General features: G+C 33.1%; 1 protein-coding gene across 7 annotated transcripts in view; it reads right to left on the bottom strand.

The window, feature by feature from the left end:
* Positions 1-17877, bottom strand: part of LOC105328274 (uncharacterized) — a 30743-nt gene extending 12866 nt beyond the window's left edge. The window contains exons 1-9 of one of the 7 annotated variants that reach the window (XM_066074927.1): positions 17618-17877; positions 17236-17375; positions 12788-12839; positions 12260-12365; positions 9364-9444; positions 6262-6350; positions 4879-4985; positions 4357-4394; positions 3620-3858 (exon numbers count right to left, since the gene is read on the bottom strand). In XM_066074927.1, the coding sequence (XP_065930999.1) occupies positions 3620-3858; positions 4357-4394; positions 4879-4913 (312 nt within the window). In that variant the 5' untranslated portion in view covers positions 4914-4985; positions 6262-6350; positions 9364-9444; ... (2 more) ...; positions 17236-17375; positions 17618-17877. Of the gene's footprint in view, positions 1-3619; positions 3859-4356; positions 4395-4878; positions 4986-6261; positions 6351-7327; positions 7715-9363; positions 9445-12259; positions 12366-12787; positions 12840-16716; positions 16736-17235; positions 17376-17617 lie in introns of those variants that run through there. The other 6 variants (XM_034447955.2, XM_034447956.2, XM_066074924.1 and 3 more) reach the window with 6 other exon arrangements.
* Positions 17878-18767: the final 890 nt, after the last annotated feature.

Below are 18767 nucleotides of genomic sequence, written 5' to 3'. Positions count from 1 at the left end.
TTCTGGAGTAGAAAAATTATAAATCTGTAATGACGACCACCTCCCTGCCTTAAATCTTTCAAAAAGAACTATGAAACCTATAATTTTGGTGAAAAACTTAAAGATCTGGTCTACTAAATAATGAATTCAGTTTTCCTCTCAGGTGTGTGGGAGCAAAGAAGATAATTTTTTAACATTATATGCATTAACACCTATACATCCATTTTGGCCCTGCCTTATAGTCAAAACCCATACTCCAGGGGATATGAAATTTAAAATTTTAGTAGTTAGTAGTAGTTTTCCTGGTAAACATAATTATGAAGTCAGTTTTTCATACAGATGTGTGAGAATAGAGAAGAAGATTTTAAAACATTATATGCATTAACACTATATTGCCATATTGCCCAACCCCCATGTCCTGAACCCCTGACCCAGGGGCCATGAATTTCACAATTTAGGTAGAGGAGTTAGTGGACATCATAACCATGAATTCAGTTTTTTGCCCACATGTTTGGGAGTAAAGAAGAAGATTTTTTAAGATTTAATACATTTTTACTATATGGCCATATTGGCCCCACCCTAGAGCCAGAAACCCTGACCCAGGGGCCATGAATTTCACAATTTTGGTAGAGGGCTTCATGGATATCATAACCATGCAACTATTTTTTTCCTCACATGTGTGGGAGTAGAGAAGAAGATTTTTGAAAATTTGGCTTTTGCATATTTGGCCCCACTTGTGGTGCCCCAGGGGTGGTAGAGCCATGAATTTCACAATTTAGATTCCTCTTACAATAGAGATGCCTCACACCAAAAATGGTAACAATTAGCCTTGTAGTTTTTAAGAAGAAGTTAAAAATGTAAAATTGTTAATGCACGACAATGGACGAAAACGGATAGCAATAGGTCACCCGAGTTTACTCAGGTGACCTATAAATTAGGATGATATCCAATCATAAATAAGGCTTTATCTTCTTTGCTGAAGAAAACTGATATCTTTCTCTACTTGTTTTCCCTTCTTTTCATCATAAACAATGACAGTTGAATAATTTCCCAAGTTCATTTTGTAAATCAATATCTACCAAAGTAGTTAGAGGGACATTAATAACATCTGGACTGTATATTGATGCAGGTGTCTGAACATGTAGTATGACAAACATAAAATCAATACGCTGATACTACCGGTATTAGCAACCAGTTCATTGCATACTAGTACATGTTTACCATTTTTTTCAATGCTCATAGTCTGGGAATAAAGATTCGAACAGTTTCAAGCTAACCAATCAATTTTAATTTAATAAATTCAGGTGGGTATGCTTGTCTAACCTTCCACCAAATTTAAGTATAGAAGGGTTTCATGGACAGAATTATTCCCTTCCATACAGTGATCTTTGAAATTTGAGTTCATTTTTGGCAGTTATGGTCCCATCAATGAGGTCTGGGGGAACTAAAATCTTACATCTGTCTTGTCCAAAAGAACCTTCAAACTCATAATAAAAACAAAATGTCAAAACTATGGGATAGAAAATACATGTCAGCCTCAAATGTAGGAAAAGTTGAAGGCTTCAAATATCTTAACAATAGTTATAATAACATGTATGTAATTACATGTCAAATAACTATGATTGTAGAATGTAGAGTGTACTGTTTAAATGATAAAAAGTGTAATCTTACTAATAATTGGAAAGAAAATACATGTATTTGCATTTATTGTGATCTTTCTAAATACACTGTGCATGCCTTCATAATAAAAGCATTCATTGATAGTAAAGTTGATAATCATAAGATACTGTAAACTGATGATATATGGCTGTGTATTCTTTTTAGCGTTTTTGGCAGAAAGCAGCTTCCGATAAATCAAGTACACCCCTAAATGCCAATCATTTATGTATAAGAATAAGTGCATCCAAAAATAAGCTAATTCAAATCCATACAATATTGGTCACATCAAATGTAATACATTTACAGTATATTTACCAAATATTTATTAAGAGTAGCACAAACCTAAACTGAAAATCAAGTCAAATGTAAGAGTTATTTGTTATAACACTTGTACATCAAACATACCTTATTTCATACTTGAAACAAGTTTTAAATCATTTCTTAAAACCGTACAAAAGAAAAACAAGAGGCCAATTGGCCTTAACGGTCACCTGAGTAGCATATAACCCATACACAAACTTGTTGAGGAGTCTCATATATGCATTTAATTATTTTTCATTCTGGAGTAGAAAAATTATAAATCTGTAATGACGACCACCTCCCTGCCTTAAATCTTTCAAAAAGAACTATGAAACCTATAATTTTGGTGAAAAACTTAAAGATCTGGTCTACAAAATCATGAATTCAGTTTTCCTTTTAGGTGTGTGGGAGCAAAGAAGATAATTTTTAAACATTATATGCATTAACACCTATACATCCATTTTGGCCCTGCCCCAGAGTCAAAACCCATACTCCAGGTGACATGAAATTTAAAATTTTAGTAGAGAACTTCCTGGTAAACATAATTATGAAGTCAGTTTTTCATACAGATGTGTGAGAATAGAGAAGAAGATTTTTAAACATTATATGCATTAACACTATATTGCGCCCCCCCCCCCCCCCCCAAGTCCTGAACTCCTGACCCAGGGGCCATGAATTTCACAATTTTGGTAGAGGAGTTAGTGGACATCATAACCATGTATTCAGTTTTTTGCCCACATGTGTGGGAGTAAAGAAGAAGATTTTTTAAGATTTAATACATTTTTACTATATGGCCATATTGGCCCCACCCTAGAGCCAAAACCCCTTACACAGGGGTAATGAATTTCACAATTTTGGTAGAGGGCTTCATGGACATCATAACCATGCATTTAGTTTTTAATAAATATACATGGGAGTAGAGAAGAAGATTTTCTAAGATTTAATACATTTGTACTATATGGCCATATTGGCCCCACCCTAGCGCCTGAACCTCTGGGTCATGAATTTCACAATTTTAGTAGAGGGCTTCATGGACATCATAATCATGCATTTAGTTTTTAATAAATATACATGGGAGTAGAGAAGAAGATTTTCTAAGATTTAATACATTTTTACTATATGGCCATATTGGCCCCACCCTAGAGCCAGAACCCCTGACCCAGGGGCCATGAATGTCACAATTTTGGTAGAGGGCTTCATGGACATCATGGGCCATGAATGTCACAATTTTGGTAGAGGGCTTCATGGACATCATAACTATGCAACCTTTTTTTTTCCTCGCATGTGTGGGAGAAGAGAAGAAGATTTTTGAAAATTTGGCTTTTTTTTGCTTATTTGGCCCCGCCCGTGGCACCCCAGGGGTGGTAGAGCCATGAATTTCACAATTTAGATTCTTCTTACCATAGAGATGCTTCACACAAAAAATGGTAACGATTGGCCAGGTAGTTTTCAAGAAGAAGTTAAAAATGTAAAATTGTTAACGCACGGCGCACGACGACGGACGAAGACCAATTGCAATAGGTATGGTGTTGTGAAAGACTAACAGACGGAAGGAAGATGGAGAGGGAATCTACTGGTATATATAAGCCGCTTTCAATTTTACCAGAAGGAGAACTAATTACATTTTAACCATTGTTATGACAATTCTTTCTTATAAAAAACTAAATATGGAAGTTTTTACCATTTGAGCAGGGCAGTTGACAAAGTTGTTATTCTTGATGGCATCTTCCCTCATTTGTCGTACATTGCCGTGTGTGAAGACACACGTGTGGTGATGAGCCGTTACGATGGCCTGAATGAGATCCCTGCTGTTCTGAAACATCGTCATCATCTGACTAGTCTGCGAGTGCATCGTGTTTTTCTGCATTTGTTCAATGATGCGAGCTTTCTCCTTCTTTGGAACTCGACCAAAGCGTACAGCTGTCAAAGAAAATGTAGTTGTTTTGATAATGTATTGTACAGAATAAATGACATTAAATTATCATTATAATCCACATCAACCTAAAAATCATACTCAATATCTGTGTCTGACGCCAAGAACGTTATAAAACAATAATGCTATTAGATTAATTGCAGAACAATCTCTCACCAAAAACACATACAGCTTTATGCAATATATGTACAACATTTTGATGTGATTCAATAATTGTTTCCACTGATTTTTTATAAATATATATTTAAGGTTGGACATTTTTAACTTTCTCCAGGAGAATCATTGACCTGAATTAAACAGCAGTTACAAAATGTAAAATCTGCATTTGATATTTCAGGTGACTTGAGAACAAAAAAGATGATAAGTAGATTAAAGAGTTAAATAGAAAAATTTCTTAACCCCAGTTTCTAACACTAATTACTTTTCATTGATTGACATATTAACATTTGAAGAATTAATCATTCTAAACCTTTAAATTCTCTTACCATCTCGAGACATTCCAACTGCAATGCATTTCTTCAACCTGATGGTACAAAGAAGCAAATTTTTAATTATTATATAATCAGAAGAAGCACTCACTTTTTACAAGTACAAGGGTTGAGCTCGTAATGTCACAAATGTAATAAAATTATAAAAACTCGCCCTAAAGCAAGAAAAATATGCACTTTGAAACATCTACATATTTTAATTCAGATCTGAAAATTTCATTGCAAAACTTCATAACTTCTGAAGATAAAATTTCTGAAGAACATAAGGTAAGAAGAGTGGCTAAATGCATGTGATATCATCACTGGTTTGTTGATGTTTTGTTTTAAATCTATAATTCAGTCTTTAAGAATTAAGAATAGCCATGATGCTTTATTCACTCTTCACCAGGTAACCATGCAAAAGGTAAGATCTCACTATATACATAATGACTGTCTTCTTTTTCAGAAGACAGTACTTGAACACGACTCTGTCTCCCATGACTGAGGAGAAAGAATCTTGACCACTTGACCAGTACACACCTGCAGTACTGACAGCGATTTCTGTTGACCCTCATGATATTGCACTGTTGATTCTTAAGACATGGTCGGTACTGTATCTTTTGCTGTATACTGCGGCGGAAAAACCCCTGCAAAATTTTACATGTGATATTAAGCAGCTATTCATAATGTCAAATATACTAAACACACTTGAGGGATGATTTTAACTATGAGCTTTTCTATTAACTATTAATTCAGTTAAAACTCATAGGCGATAGGAAATTATGCCATACAGGAGTCAGGCATACATATTAATGCAACACCAATGCCAGTTTGAGTTTTGCATTCCACAATAGAACTAGAACAAGAGGCCAATGGGCTACATCACTCACCTGAGATACAGTGTCCCAAACTTGACCGAAGGAGCTTATTTACAAATTTTCTATTCATATGTAATAAAATGCACAGTGCCATGTTATGTTGTTCAAAATATTTCCACCATTTTTGATTTTGACCATAAAGATTAATGGAGGTGATATCACATCGTTTGCTTGTAATTTACAAATTATTAGTTCTGTGGTTCTGAGGTTAAGAATGAAAGACAATATCCATCTCTAGCTTTTTTTCTTGAAGTAACAATTCCATTAATTATGTCATTTTTTTTTTCAAAATGAGAATGCAAATAAGAAAAAAAGATATTGACAAATATACATTCACCTATTTTCATGAAAAGTATTTGGATTGAACAGAAATCAGTTCATTTCTGAATTGCTGAATTGGTTTTATAGAGCAATTCTAAAATGTATATAACCGTAATGTCACGTGTATAACAGACACTTTTTTTCAGCTAAATTTTGATTAAAAGTGTGTTGTACATAGGACTAAAATTTTACCCCATTTTTTCAAGCCGTAATTCTTGATACTACCTGAACACGGTAGTAGTGACTTTCGATATAGCACATTATGCAAGTTGTATGAGTTGTATGACTAAGATCCGGAGATTTAATCAAATCATTGATAAAGTGAAAAGCTGTCAAAGTGACAGTAAACCAGGTTTTCTTTAATGTGAACTGTATCCATAATCCATTTCAACCCTGAATTGATAAACACTACCTACCATATCCAGTGAAATGGAGTACCCATAAGCAATATTTTGCCAAAAAATGACTAAGTTCAAAAGCTGGTATTTTTTTTTAAATTATCAGAAATCAAAATCCTAGCAATATGCACACCTCTGATATATGTACAATTGATCTGCAAAAGAACAACTTCCTATCTTGAAAACTGTAGGAGGAGTTATCCGTACAATAAGGGTACCCTTTGGCAGTAGCCTGCCCACCCGCCATTTTCACCATTTTAATAACCGGATTTTTCCGTTGGAAAACCCGTCGGTTATAAACTCGGCAGATCCACTAGTCCACCTACCTTGCATCCTTCACAAGCGTGCACTCCATAATGAAACCCACTGGCTTTATCTCCACATACTCTACACAGTACAGTGTCCCCGTCAAACTCTACAATAAAGGACAACAAAACGTCAACATCACAACAATAGAAAATAAAGTGCATATCAATACTAGTATTTACATTTTCAAATATTTTTTGGTATATATATCCCACTGAACTGCAATATGTTCATTTTTATGATTCATAAATTGCTTGTTTGGTGGTTCATATGAATTTGAAGATAATGGAAATAACACAGAAATTCTAAGGCTCGTAATTGCGTATCGTTTTTAAAATTATTTTTTTAGAAATAAAGAATACATATTCGTAAAATGATTGCAGAGCAATCTCTGATCACTGAAATTAGTTGTCATGACATGAACTAGTTGTTCATCTCTGTATATATAAATGTAAATAAACTTGTGGAAATAAACTTACGCTAGTCGTTTTCAACCAGACCCGTGTAAATAAATAATAGTTCATTTCTAAAATACTTTGAATACAGAAAGGACTCATTCAAACTGAAAATGTTGCATAATTTTCACAAACATATGAACTTGGTTGGCTTTTTTTTTTTAATAAAATATATTGTTTACCTAATCAATAATTACAAAGCCAGGAAGGTGGCCATGCAGTCAAAGACTATAATCATCCAGTGATATAGATGAGTTTGATTATTTGCCTTGTTGGACAGTTTCAGTTCATCGTACAGAAAGGCTCTGAAATCTTGCTAATCATTGACAGCTTTTTTTCTTAAAGTTTACATGCAATGTTTGCTCTGGAATCTGGACATGCTTAAATTTAAGTTTTCCATATATAGTCAAACATACTTATAAAAGTAATTTCCCTTTACTTTTAGAGAATTATTTAAATTTTGAAATACTGCTTTATTTTAAAAAATAATAAAAGTAAACCTTTATTACATTTATTAGTTTTGTCTAGAACTAATCAAACCATGATAAAAAAGGTTTTACTCGAAAAATTTTTTTGCAAAAGTTGATATCTGAGATCATAAATTCATAAGAACAACAATGTATTTAATTACCTGCTTCTTCATTACATTTCCCCAATCCTCTCATCTGATTCAAAAGTTGAATCAAATTAAACATTTTCCATTAATTTTTTTATCTCCACTGAATGTAACAAAGAACGAAACCAAGATTTTTTTGGCCTCAATTTCACAACGCCACCATTGTTTTGTTCACCATATACAGGACAAAATAATTTCGCATCAATTTGTCACAAGTTGACTATGGCATATGAAGTAGTTTGTGATCCACAGAAATGATGTGCTAAAATACTCAAGGTAATAATAAGGTTGCTAATGAATATGACGTTAATCTATACAGAGAATTGGGACACTGAAGTAACAATAACCATAGCAACACAGACCAAATTAACAATCTCAGTTCTATGTTGCTATGTCTAATTGTTTGGAAAATAAGGATTTTTGTCAAGTTTTCCACAGACAGGTAACATCTTTAAGATCTGAAGAAAATAAAGGCACATTGTGTTCTTCTGATTTTTCTTGGCCAGATTTTCTAAGGTAAGTTAATTTTGCTTGTCTTTCTAGATTTGTGCCGGTATTTTTAAATGATCTTAAAAAAAAATCACTCAGTTTAACACATTGTATTTTTAAAATAAATTAATTTAATAGAATATTTTAAATATTAAAACCCATTCTATATATATGAAATGTATGAACATCGGTAGTCTTTTAATGAATAAATTTTAACGTTTATGGTGCTTCGGTATCACTAAAGTGAGCAGTCAAAAAGACAAACAAATAGACCAAAAAAGTTTATCCCCTCTAAATTGATAAGATAAAATAATAACTATCAAATATTTGCTATTAATATATCATCACATGGATTGGTTTACACTACATTGGGACAAAGATGTAAGAACAGTTTATGCCATGTATCAATATTTTATACAGAAATTTAAAATAAAAACAAAAGGCCTAGGGGCCACATTGCTCAACTGAGCAACAATAGCCATAACTCTAATCAAATCAGCATTACAGTCTCAAAATCATCTTGAAAACTAAGTACAGTAGATTTTGGTCAGGAAGTTAAAAAATCCGCAGATTTTTACCCAAATATTTTTATTGTGAATACCAGGCCCTTTTTGGTGTTTTAGTATTTGTAAGAAGATTTTTCTCTTTTTCTCTACCCCCCCCCCCCCCCCCCCCCCCACTTTGTGGACTTATTGATTTTTAAAGATTTTCCTCTATATCTTCTAATGTAGAAATTTGATCCCTTCCCCCATTGTGGCCCGATCATACCCCTTCATTTGAACAAACTTGAATCCCCTTCACACAGTGATGCTTTGTAATAAGTTTGGTTGAAATCAGCCCAGTGGTAGTGCAAAAGAAAATGAAAATGTGAAAAGTTTACGACAATGACGACATTGTTGCCAACACTGACAACAACAGACAATGGACAAATCTTTATCATAAAAACTCATTTGAGCCTTTGGCTCAGGTGAGCCTAAAAATATATAGCCTGAAAATGCCCATTATACCTCTTAATGAACATTATAAAATAATTTCAAATTCATTATATATCAGCAAAGACACTGGTTTACTCTGTTGAAACAGTGACAAAGATTTAAACAGAAAACATTATACCAATACATGTACATGTATTACATGGCTTCGAAGGCAACATACCAGAATAATTGCCCTGAGGTGACAGGAAAGTCCTGCCCCAGGGCCATTAAAGTTAGACAAGCTCACTTTTGATCTAAGTCTAACTTTAACAAAATGAATATATATATAATCCTACCATGATTTGAACAAACTTGAATATACCCTACCTGAGGAGGCTTCCACACGTCAAGTTTAACCTTTTCTTGCCAATCAGTTTTTGAGAAGAAATTTTTTAAATATTTTTAGGGTCTTCTGTTTCCAACGGAAGACCCTGTTTTTATTAGGTTTCTTTTTCTCTATTTTTCACTATTATTATTATTTTTTTTCTTAACATTTTTCTTAAAACTCAAATATCTCGAATATGCTACAACAGATTTTTATGAAATTTTCACGAATAATACAAAATATCAAGGTCTTTTATCACGTACATTTTTGTTGATGACGTCACTTCCGGTCGGCTGTTATGTTCGTTTTTCTTTTTTTTAAAAGTGATTTTGTTCTCCCTTTTTCTAAAAATGATTGAAGATAGAACATTGAAATTTTCAGGAATAATATATTTTTGAATTCTTATAGCCGATCAGGTAAAACCATGTTTGTCCGTCACTTCCGGTCCGCTCAAACAGCATTTTTATAAAATTGTGTTTTTAAAAAATTTTCAAATTAAAAAATTTACAATTTCTTTTCATCAGAATATGTTTAAACTTATCAAATTTGACTAATATCATATATAGTTCTTTTGAGCAGAAAAGCTCACTTTAGCCTTTGGCTCAGGTGAGCTTAAAATCAAAACTAGTTTACGGACATTTAATTCAAAAACAAGTTTACTGGTAATTTATTGACATCTGTCATTTCTTACCATTCAATGTGAAATGTATTTTTTTTTTAAAAGTCCATCGCTATTTTTAAGTTTTAAACTAGGCTCATGAGCCACATCACTCACCTGAACAACAGTTCTTTTTATTTTAGTTTTTAAATATTTTACCAATATATTTCAAAGTCAAACATTGAACATCGTGGGGCCCCAGTATTAGTTTAGGGTTACAATTTAAACAATTTGGAATCTACCATTTGTAAGAAAAAAACTGAATGCTTGCATGGTAATTGTGCAATTGTATTTCTTGTGAAGATTTTTAAACATTTCCCACATATATTTTTATTCAAACTTTGAACCCCTCATAGGCCTCCCAAGTATTAGTTGGGTTGTCAAGATTTCAACAAGTTAAATTCTACATTATTTGAGGATGCTTGCATCATAATCTCATAAATTCTAGCACTGTAATTCTTGAGAAGGAGATTTATAAACATTTTCCATATATATTTCGATGTCAAATGTTAAACTATGAACCTGTCTTGGGGCCCAAGTATTAGTCTGTGGGTCACGGTTTTAACAATTTAGAATCTACATTATTTGAGGATGCTTGCATAGTTATCTCACGAATTTTAGCATTGTTGTTCTTGAGAGGAACATTTTTTTAAACATATCCCATATATATTTCTGTGGTAAACATTAAACCCATCTTGGGGCCCCAGTATTAGTCCGGGGGTCACAATTTTATAATTTAAAATCTTCACTATTTATACAAGCGTTGGTGTAAATATTAGCATTTCTAGTGCAGTGGTTCTTGAGAAAAAATTTTTTAAGACATGAACCCTATTTTTACTATTTTGCAATTATCTCCCTGTTAAAAAGGGCTTTGCTCTAAATTTTAACAAATTAGAATCATCTTACCATAAAGATGCTTTGTACCAAGTTTGGTTAAATTTGGCCCAGTGGTTCTAGAGGAGAAGTAAAAAATGTGAAAAGTTTTTAGACGGACAGATGACAGACAACCGGTGATCAGAAAAGCTCACTTGAACCTTCCATTAGGTTGAGCACATAGAAAAAGTAGTGACCTAGATTATTCATTCGCTACTTTAACCTCTTGACCCATAATGATGTTATGCAGGAATAACAGCAGATTGCGAAAACAGTGTTGTATAAGGGAAAACATTTGCAAATGTAAATATTTTCCCTTAAATCGTAAAAATTGACCTCTATCACTCTCGTTCTGTTGATTTCTCATCAATTAAACAAATTCCTCAGAATTCAAAGGAAGGAGTTGCAGATATTGTCTCGACATGTTGATTTTAAGGAACTTTTACATTTTCAATTAATTGACTCTTTAGTTTCAACTTGATGTAATTAATATGCAGAATAATTGACATCATGATAACAGGTTCAAGACGGCAATAAAACTATTTCCTGTGAAAAATAACTTCGTCTGCAGGGCAATACCAATTTTTTTGGGTGTGATTCAGCAAATTTTAAGGCATAAGATTAAAATTATCTCATTTGTGACAGAACAAGAAAAACTTCAAAAATGTTGTATATTCACATGTATCATTATTTTTATACAGATGCTTGATCTATTCACACAGTGAGAAAGATTACTGCTTACAGATATTTTGTTTAGTTCTTGTTTTGTACTTACCAGTACACATTTCTTTGATTTGCTAATGCTTTCTAAAAGATTGCATCTAATGTATATGAATATTACACTGTAAAGCTAAACATGACCAGTCTTTGCCCTTATGGGGTCATGGGTTCAATCACCTCTAGCAACACTACATGTAAATCAATTTGAAATATGGTAGCTTGAATAATTTAGAATTGGCGTTGTGTTTCTTCCTGAAAAAGTTATTTTTGAAGATAATATTAAACTATTTATTCAGAAAAAAATTTTGTCTCTGGAGGATAGGTCATAGTATACATGTGTATATTGTTATGGGTATAATGTTTCCCTGGGAAACAATTAAATTTGCATTTATTTCAATTTCTATAAAAATTGTAGATCAAGGATATCAAACTTATTGTAACCAAACATTCAGCTAAAGGTTAACTTTTTGGAGCAAGTAATTTAGAGTAAATATAAGTACCTTTGTTGATCCAATAGAAAGATATCAAACAAAACTTAATTGAAAATATATATCGTAAGATATAAACAGATAAGCTCTCAGCTTTGTAATGGAAAGAACACATTATTTAATTAGAAGAAATGCATTAGCACAGCAATTTATATCCTTTTCAGTTTTGTGAAAAAAGGTTCAAAGCCTTGAACTTACTATTATGTAATATTATGTAATATTTAAAATTCTTAAGAATGCAACCCCCATAATTATCCATGCATTTTGACTCCCTTTGTAAAACAACCTTCTGAACAAAATATGCAGGTAAACAATATTTTTAAATGCACAGATATAGTGATCCAATGATATCTCTGCTTGATCAATGTTATTTCAGTATCAATTCATGCATGCCTGCTTTCTTAATTTCTCGTTCATTACCTAATCCATCCAAACTTGCTTCTTTTCCCATCGTTGTCATATTATGCTGAAATATGTCTTTAAGTTAAGTTTCTTTCCAGGTAGGACTCAAGTTAGACCATTTCACCTATAAAATAAACAATAACACACAACAGTTAAATATATATTTCTTTAGTTAATTAGCATTATGATGGAATAATTCATAAGCAATGGTAGGCGGACCAAAAAATTCATCCTGTCAGTTAAAAAGCCAGATCTCCTTTATGACTGTCCAAGTCCTGTTATTTAACTTTTTAATGGCTCTTCATTTTTTGTAAATGGGGCCGCTTGAGTCAAAAAATTCACAAGCATGTTCGTTATGCAACATGGCCACCCCAAACACGTGTGATACCAACCAGGCTATTCAAACAATTTTATAGCTTTGTTTTTCACTTTTGTAACCCTCTATACTTATTGCTGCAAGGCCCTTACTCAGGAAAACAAAGCGACCGACCAGCTTCCAAAGTACAAAACCTTCCTTGTCTATTAGTCTATAACTGAGTGACTTACGGATCGAGTTTCAATCCATGTTAGGACTCCCTTGATTCACCATCTACAGCTGCTAAAATAAAGAAAGAACAAAATATGTTAATGATAAGGTAGATGTATACAGTAAAAAAATGCACTTCTCAGCTATGTGTTACAGTTGGTAGACTGAAAAAGCGAGCTCTACAACCGATAGATTAAAATAGGCAACAACTTTAACATGTAAATAACAGAAAAAATATCAAAATTAGAACAGCCTTATGACATCACAATAATTTGCTTACAGGTTCATTAAAGTACATTCATGAGAATCGATTATCTATCGGTGATGTATGGATGAACCAATCTGACATTAAGAATAAGATGATTTTTTTTTAAAGATGGCTGTATTGTTTTCGTTTCTAATGTGACTGTTGTTGTTTACAAATGCCTCAGCATCTATTTTATATATTTTTTTTCATATTAAACACATAGGACTTTTTTCACGAACATGCTTTCAAAAAGTGCATGCATGCATTTTGTGGATCAATACTTTTAAAAGTAAATTGTTTGTTGTTTAACTGATCATGCATATGTGGCATGGCCAAAGATTTGTAAAATTCAATTCATTGTTGGCATTCCATAGGGGCAAAAAGCCCACATGCTATTCTTACAAATTACATTCAACTAAATCTAAATAACCTTATCCTTATAATCAAACTTCTTTGTTTTGCAAGTGCAGTCAGCACATGCATTGTTTCTAACAACTGCTTAGTTACATTATATCAAACTATAACAGTTTCAATGATTTATAAAAAAAAAAGAGAAAAAGTATTTTTAACCATTGTTCATTTTCTTCACAGAAAAAGGTTCAAATGGTAGAATCGGAATACTGTTTATAGCCAACTTTTCAGAATTATGGTACTCAATTAGGTTGTCTGACTTAAAATTTTAATTGATATAATTTCTGCTTACACGATTTTTAAATATTCCTTTTGTTTCAACTTTCAATTGTTGAGGGCCAGGAAAGGAGATTTGCTCTTTTATCATTACACATCTATGAGTCAGTAGTAAAAAATCAAGAGTTCAGAGCAAAGGATAAACACCTTTATATCAATGTCTTCCAGCTTTCAGCGAGATCCACCCAATACCTCCCATAAAACTTAACATGTAGAAGATTTATGCCTCCAAGAGCAATTAACTTTTTGTTTACTGCAACCCATTGCCAACCTTGCTGACAGCAGTTTCATCTACAAAAAAACCTCATGAACATCTTCATGCAAAGAGCAACTATACAGTTCCCACAGCTGAACAAATCTTCTGCTTTTGTACTTATTGCTTAAAAAGTCAAGGACTGCTTTCCTTCCTCTAAATCCTAATCCCTGTCTACGACCTGAGATTTGCTGGCGCCTTGGGATTCTGTTCATGATTTTTACCATACCAAGCATGAAGAAGTCAACTTTAATATTGGGCTATTCAGCTGCTTTCCTTCGCACACAAAACAAATATACAGTATTCAATACCATGTACGCAAAATACCAAAGTCAGTGACCTCCATATTTGATGACTAAGAAAGTTTGGACATTCAACCATGAAACAGGGCTAGCTGGGTTTTATTTGTTTACCTCTTCTTTGAATCTCATGTTTAAGATGCTACCTTTTTAGTGTTGAATTAATAAATCATCATTTACTTGTGTTTTGTTTTTTATCTCTGTTTTTTTTCCTTCTTTTTTTTGGGGGGGGGGGGGGGGAGAGGGGGAGAGGGTAACATTTTTTTTAGTCAAGATTATTCAGAAAAACAGAATTAGTCAACGGACCAGCTACTGGATAAATATTTCTTTTGAGTGTTTAAAATTTCTGCCATGATCGATTTTTGCCATGAATTACAATCACACATAGGCATATATCTATGTATTCTTACAATATACCTATATATTGCGGCATATTGCAAGCATAAAACAAAAGGGCTAACAGTTCACGATTAAGATATGTAAAAATTCATTGGGCCTCATTTTAGACCATTGAGGTGTCTTCTCTAGTTAGATATTCACATTATATGCATGATATATTATTTATTAATCAACTAACAAAACAACAACATCCCTGATATCAGTATAGACAGCTCAAACATAAGGCTACAGCCATTGACCAAAAGAAGTATTCTTTATTTCCTTAAACAGAACAAACAAAAATTCCAATCAAACAAAAGCTAAACAGAAAAGAGATCTGGGGTTTTGTCGAATTTTCTCTGAATTTCCACCACAATGCCCATATAATGCCCAAATTCCTGCCTTGTTTGCTCAAGCACAGAAAATGGCCCCTATGACCTACTGACATAGGTGTATTGTGACTGTACGTACATGGATAAACATTGCTGTGAAGTATGATACACTCTAATGATAACAATCTTTCATTACAAGCCCTTTTTCTTTTTTCCTGACTTTAAATTTGAAATATGAATAAAATGTTGGTAAAGAGCAGCATCGTTTATGTAATACATACATCCCCTTCATCGATAAACACAATCCTTTTAGTTAGAAAACACTCATTTTTATAAATCATTACAGTACTAATTCCATTCAGTTCTAAACTGCTATCTCCCCCTCCCACCACCCCATTGTAGCTTTTAAAATGAAAAACAATATTTTAAGGGGTTTCTCCATTTGACTGTGTAACCCTCTTTTGTAATATCCTATACTTCAATGTACTTAAATTAAGATGTACAAAATCTTCATATATTTTGTCAACAGTTCCCTCTAACTTACGGTATCCCCAATATTTTGATACCATAGAATATTCGATTATAAATATGCTGCCTATGATTATAGTTCACGAACAAAAACCATCAATTTATCTGCAAGTCTCTTATATTGGTCAACATTTATACAAAAGTGGTTTTTACTGTACCTCAACTGGTAAAAATTTGTCATTTTTTGTTTTCTCAAAAAAGTCTTAAAGTTTGTACAATATATAATTACTTTGGAATTGACTCCACTGCATGCACTTATGTTTTTGATCATCTAAAGATGTATGATTTTTAACTTTAGAACGTACCACATTCTTGATGACCCCTCTCATAAGTTTGTATGATAAGATGGTTGATTGAGAGAACTTTTAAAAACCCTGACATTTGTAAAATATAGTCACAAAATGAAGTAATTTAAGGAAAAACTTTCAGAGTATCTATCATCAGTTTTCCACTTACTTAGTTAATTTAAATAAACAAGTATTTGTAATATCCATACAGTCCCATGTAGTTTTGTTATTTATAATCCCACGTACCATACTCGAAACTTCAAATTGCATTATCTCATATAAGTTGGGATTCCCTTGACACTTTCTCTTCCGTGTGCTTGGGCTTGCCTTGTATGTGTATCATCATCATCATCAACCAGTATGAATAATTATAGAATCGGGCCACAATTTTAATCAAGATTCTGAGCATGTTGTTACCGAATGTATTCAAAGGGACTGTGCACCTTTATTCAAAACCTTTTCAAATACCTGAACTCAAGTTAACCGTACAATGATCATTATATGAGTAAAGTCATGCTGAATTTACGAATCAAAAAATACTTCAATTAGACTGCCACTTCCCTTTGTTACATGACTCAATATCTTTTTCTAAAGTTTCTATTTTGGGTCAAGTGTGGGCTTGTAATTCAAGAGCTACTGGGCCATGAAGCATGAAACCTACATAATGTAGGTGTTCAATAGGGGTATATGGGTAAAGATGTCTTAAAAACAAAACAACACATGTCCCATGCAGTCACAAGTAACCGCCATGTTCACTAGTGTACAGACAGACCTCTATCCATGATTCTTTAATCATTATATAACAGAGGAAATTTTAGGGAGGGAAAACCCATCACAGATCTTTGAAATACTGCAGCCTTTGGGTTTATTTTTAATTATGTACATGATATTTTTAAAGATTCCAAATTGACAATTCACTTTTTTCAAGTAACACTTACAGACACCAGTAGACACTTCCTTTAAATGTCTGTCTATTTTGCACAGTGTGCAGTCATTATTACATCACTGTCCCACCCCCAGCCTGATTATGCAATAACCTCCAGATCTACGTTTTCTAGAAATCAGCGACACCACCGGGAAAACAAGAATATATACATATGCTTAAGTAATATACTTATTTAACTTAAGATTGTTTGCATAAAATTACAATAAACATTAAACTGACATGCAATATTGGTCTATAATGCACCTTTATAATAAAGGTTGTTATTATTAAAATGCATTCGTGCAAACGCCGGCTAATCATGGCTACCGATTTAGAGAAAACTCGGAATGATAAAAAGTATTAATAAAACGAGTAAACAACTTCTTTGTTGTCTGTAATTATCATTAAACATGATTAGACGTGACATTATCCCTAGTTATTATTGTGTTTTTGTCCATATCACAAAAATTTTACGACAGAGTACACCGGTTACATAGCCAATTCGTTACCTGCATAAAAATAACAGACTTACCTGGGTCGATGTAAGATGGGGAACCTTGAGAAGGAGGGTGTTTATGTCCCCGGGTCCTCACTTCAATTTAGACAGTCGGTCAATTATCTCGTGTATGTGAACTCTCCATGACTGAGTGACCCAATTATTCACAACCAGCACTGACCCAAATTTAACATAAAATTTCTAACAAGCGATTTCATTGGTTCAAATATATTGCAATTCAGCTGGTGTCAAATACTTTTGCGAGCATTATCGGAGAAAGTACGCATTCAATATCAAATATTAAGTACTCAAAATATGCAAAAAACTAATATTAATCATTTTCAATTTAAACTTTGATAATATAATTCCTAATAAAAAGAGAAATTACAAATTTGTCCGTAACCTGTAAACAACTTACCTAAAATATAGGTCAAATTGCCGAACCAATCATATTCCGTCTTCTATTTCTCCCTTGGTGAGGTCGGCGCTCGTTACAAAAAGTAAACAACTAAAATTAGAAATGTGTCACGTAATACCGCACTTGCAACAGCTGATTCGATACCGGAACGTTCGCAATGATTTAAATTTGATTTAAATTTTTACGATTTGAATATTTTCGTTTCTTTTAAGGTGATGCTAGCATAAATAATTCAACTCTTGTCACGGTTATTGCAAGATCAACAAACAAACATGCTTTGGGAGGTCAAAAACCTCGGCAGTGACCTTTCGTAGATAGGTGCAATGTCATGCTACGTCATAGGTAGTACAAGTGGTGGATCTTAATTTGGAATCGATGTAAAAATAACAACTCTGTAGCCTAATAATTTAGCGGGGGATTTAAAAAAACGACTTAATAAGCCTGACAGTGAATATATTAATAAAAATACATGTAGACCTATATATATGCGTTGTGGAGTTTAATTAAGGTGCGATTATTATGACATCATGCTTTTGTTATCATCATGATATTTGAATAAATTGCAGAAAAAATACATAACCCACGTTAGCGCGTTATGTATTTTTTTTTTGTAAATGATCGCTATATATATACCTTCATATAACCCGCATGAATCGCCAAAGAAAGCATTTTAGAACTATTTTAACAAGAGCTTAGATTTTTCGGTAGAACTTTGTGTCAAACAGCAATGTGACGTAGGCCTGTCTATTTCAATACTAGCCACTCAACCATGGCTCTATGAAATCAACAAGATTTGTCTGGCTTTTGAGCAAAGACTATGCAATCGGCGCATATTTCGCTTGAAACCGCGTCATTTTGAACTTGTTTTGACGCAAGGAATAGATAGCTACGTCCTACTGAAAGTCCAAGGTCTTGTTAAAACGGTTCTATTGTTTATATTTACATCTTAATTATAAAAATTCACCAAATTACTGTCAATGTACATCGGTACGTTAATTGCTAAAAGAAACAAAAGAAACGGTCTCCTATGGGAATTTGAGTCTGACATCATCGTGATTATTTCGTGCAGTCCGTGATTTTTCTTAGGTCGCTGTAGGTCTCGACCGATCGATAAACGGGGCGTGTAGATTTCAGTCCCTTCAGTTTTCTG

The sequence above is a fragment of the Magallana gigas genome, chromosome 2, assembly GCF_963853765.1.
Source record: "Magallana gigas chromosome 2, xbMagGiga1.1, whole genome shotgun sequence".
NCBI classification, from domain to species: Eukaryota; Metazoa; Mollusca; class Bivalvia; order Ostreida; family Ostreidae; genus Magallana; species Magallana gigas.
This window is presented reverse-complemented; position numbering and strand designations above follow the sequence as displayed.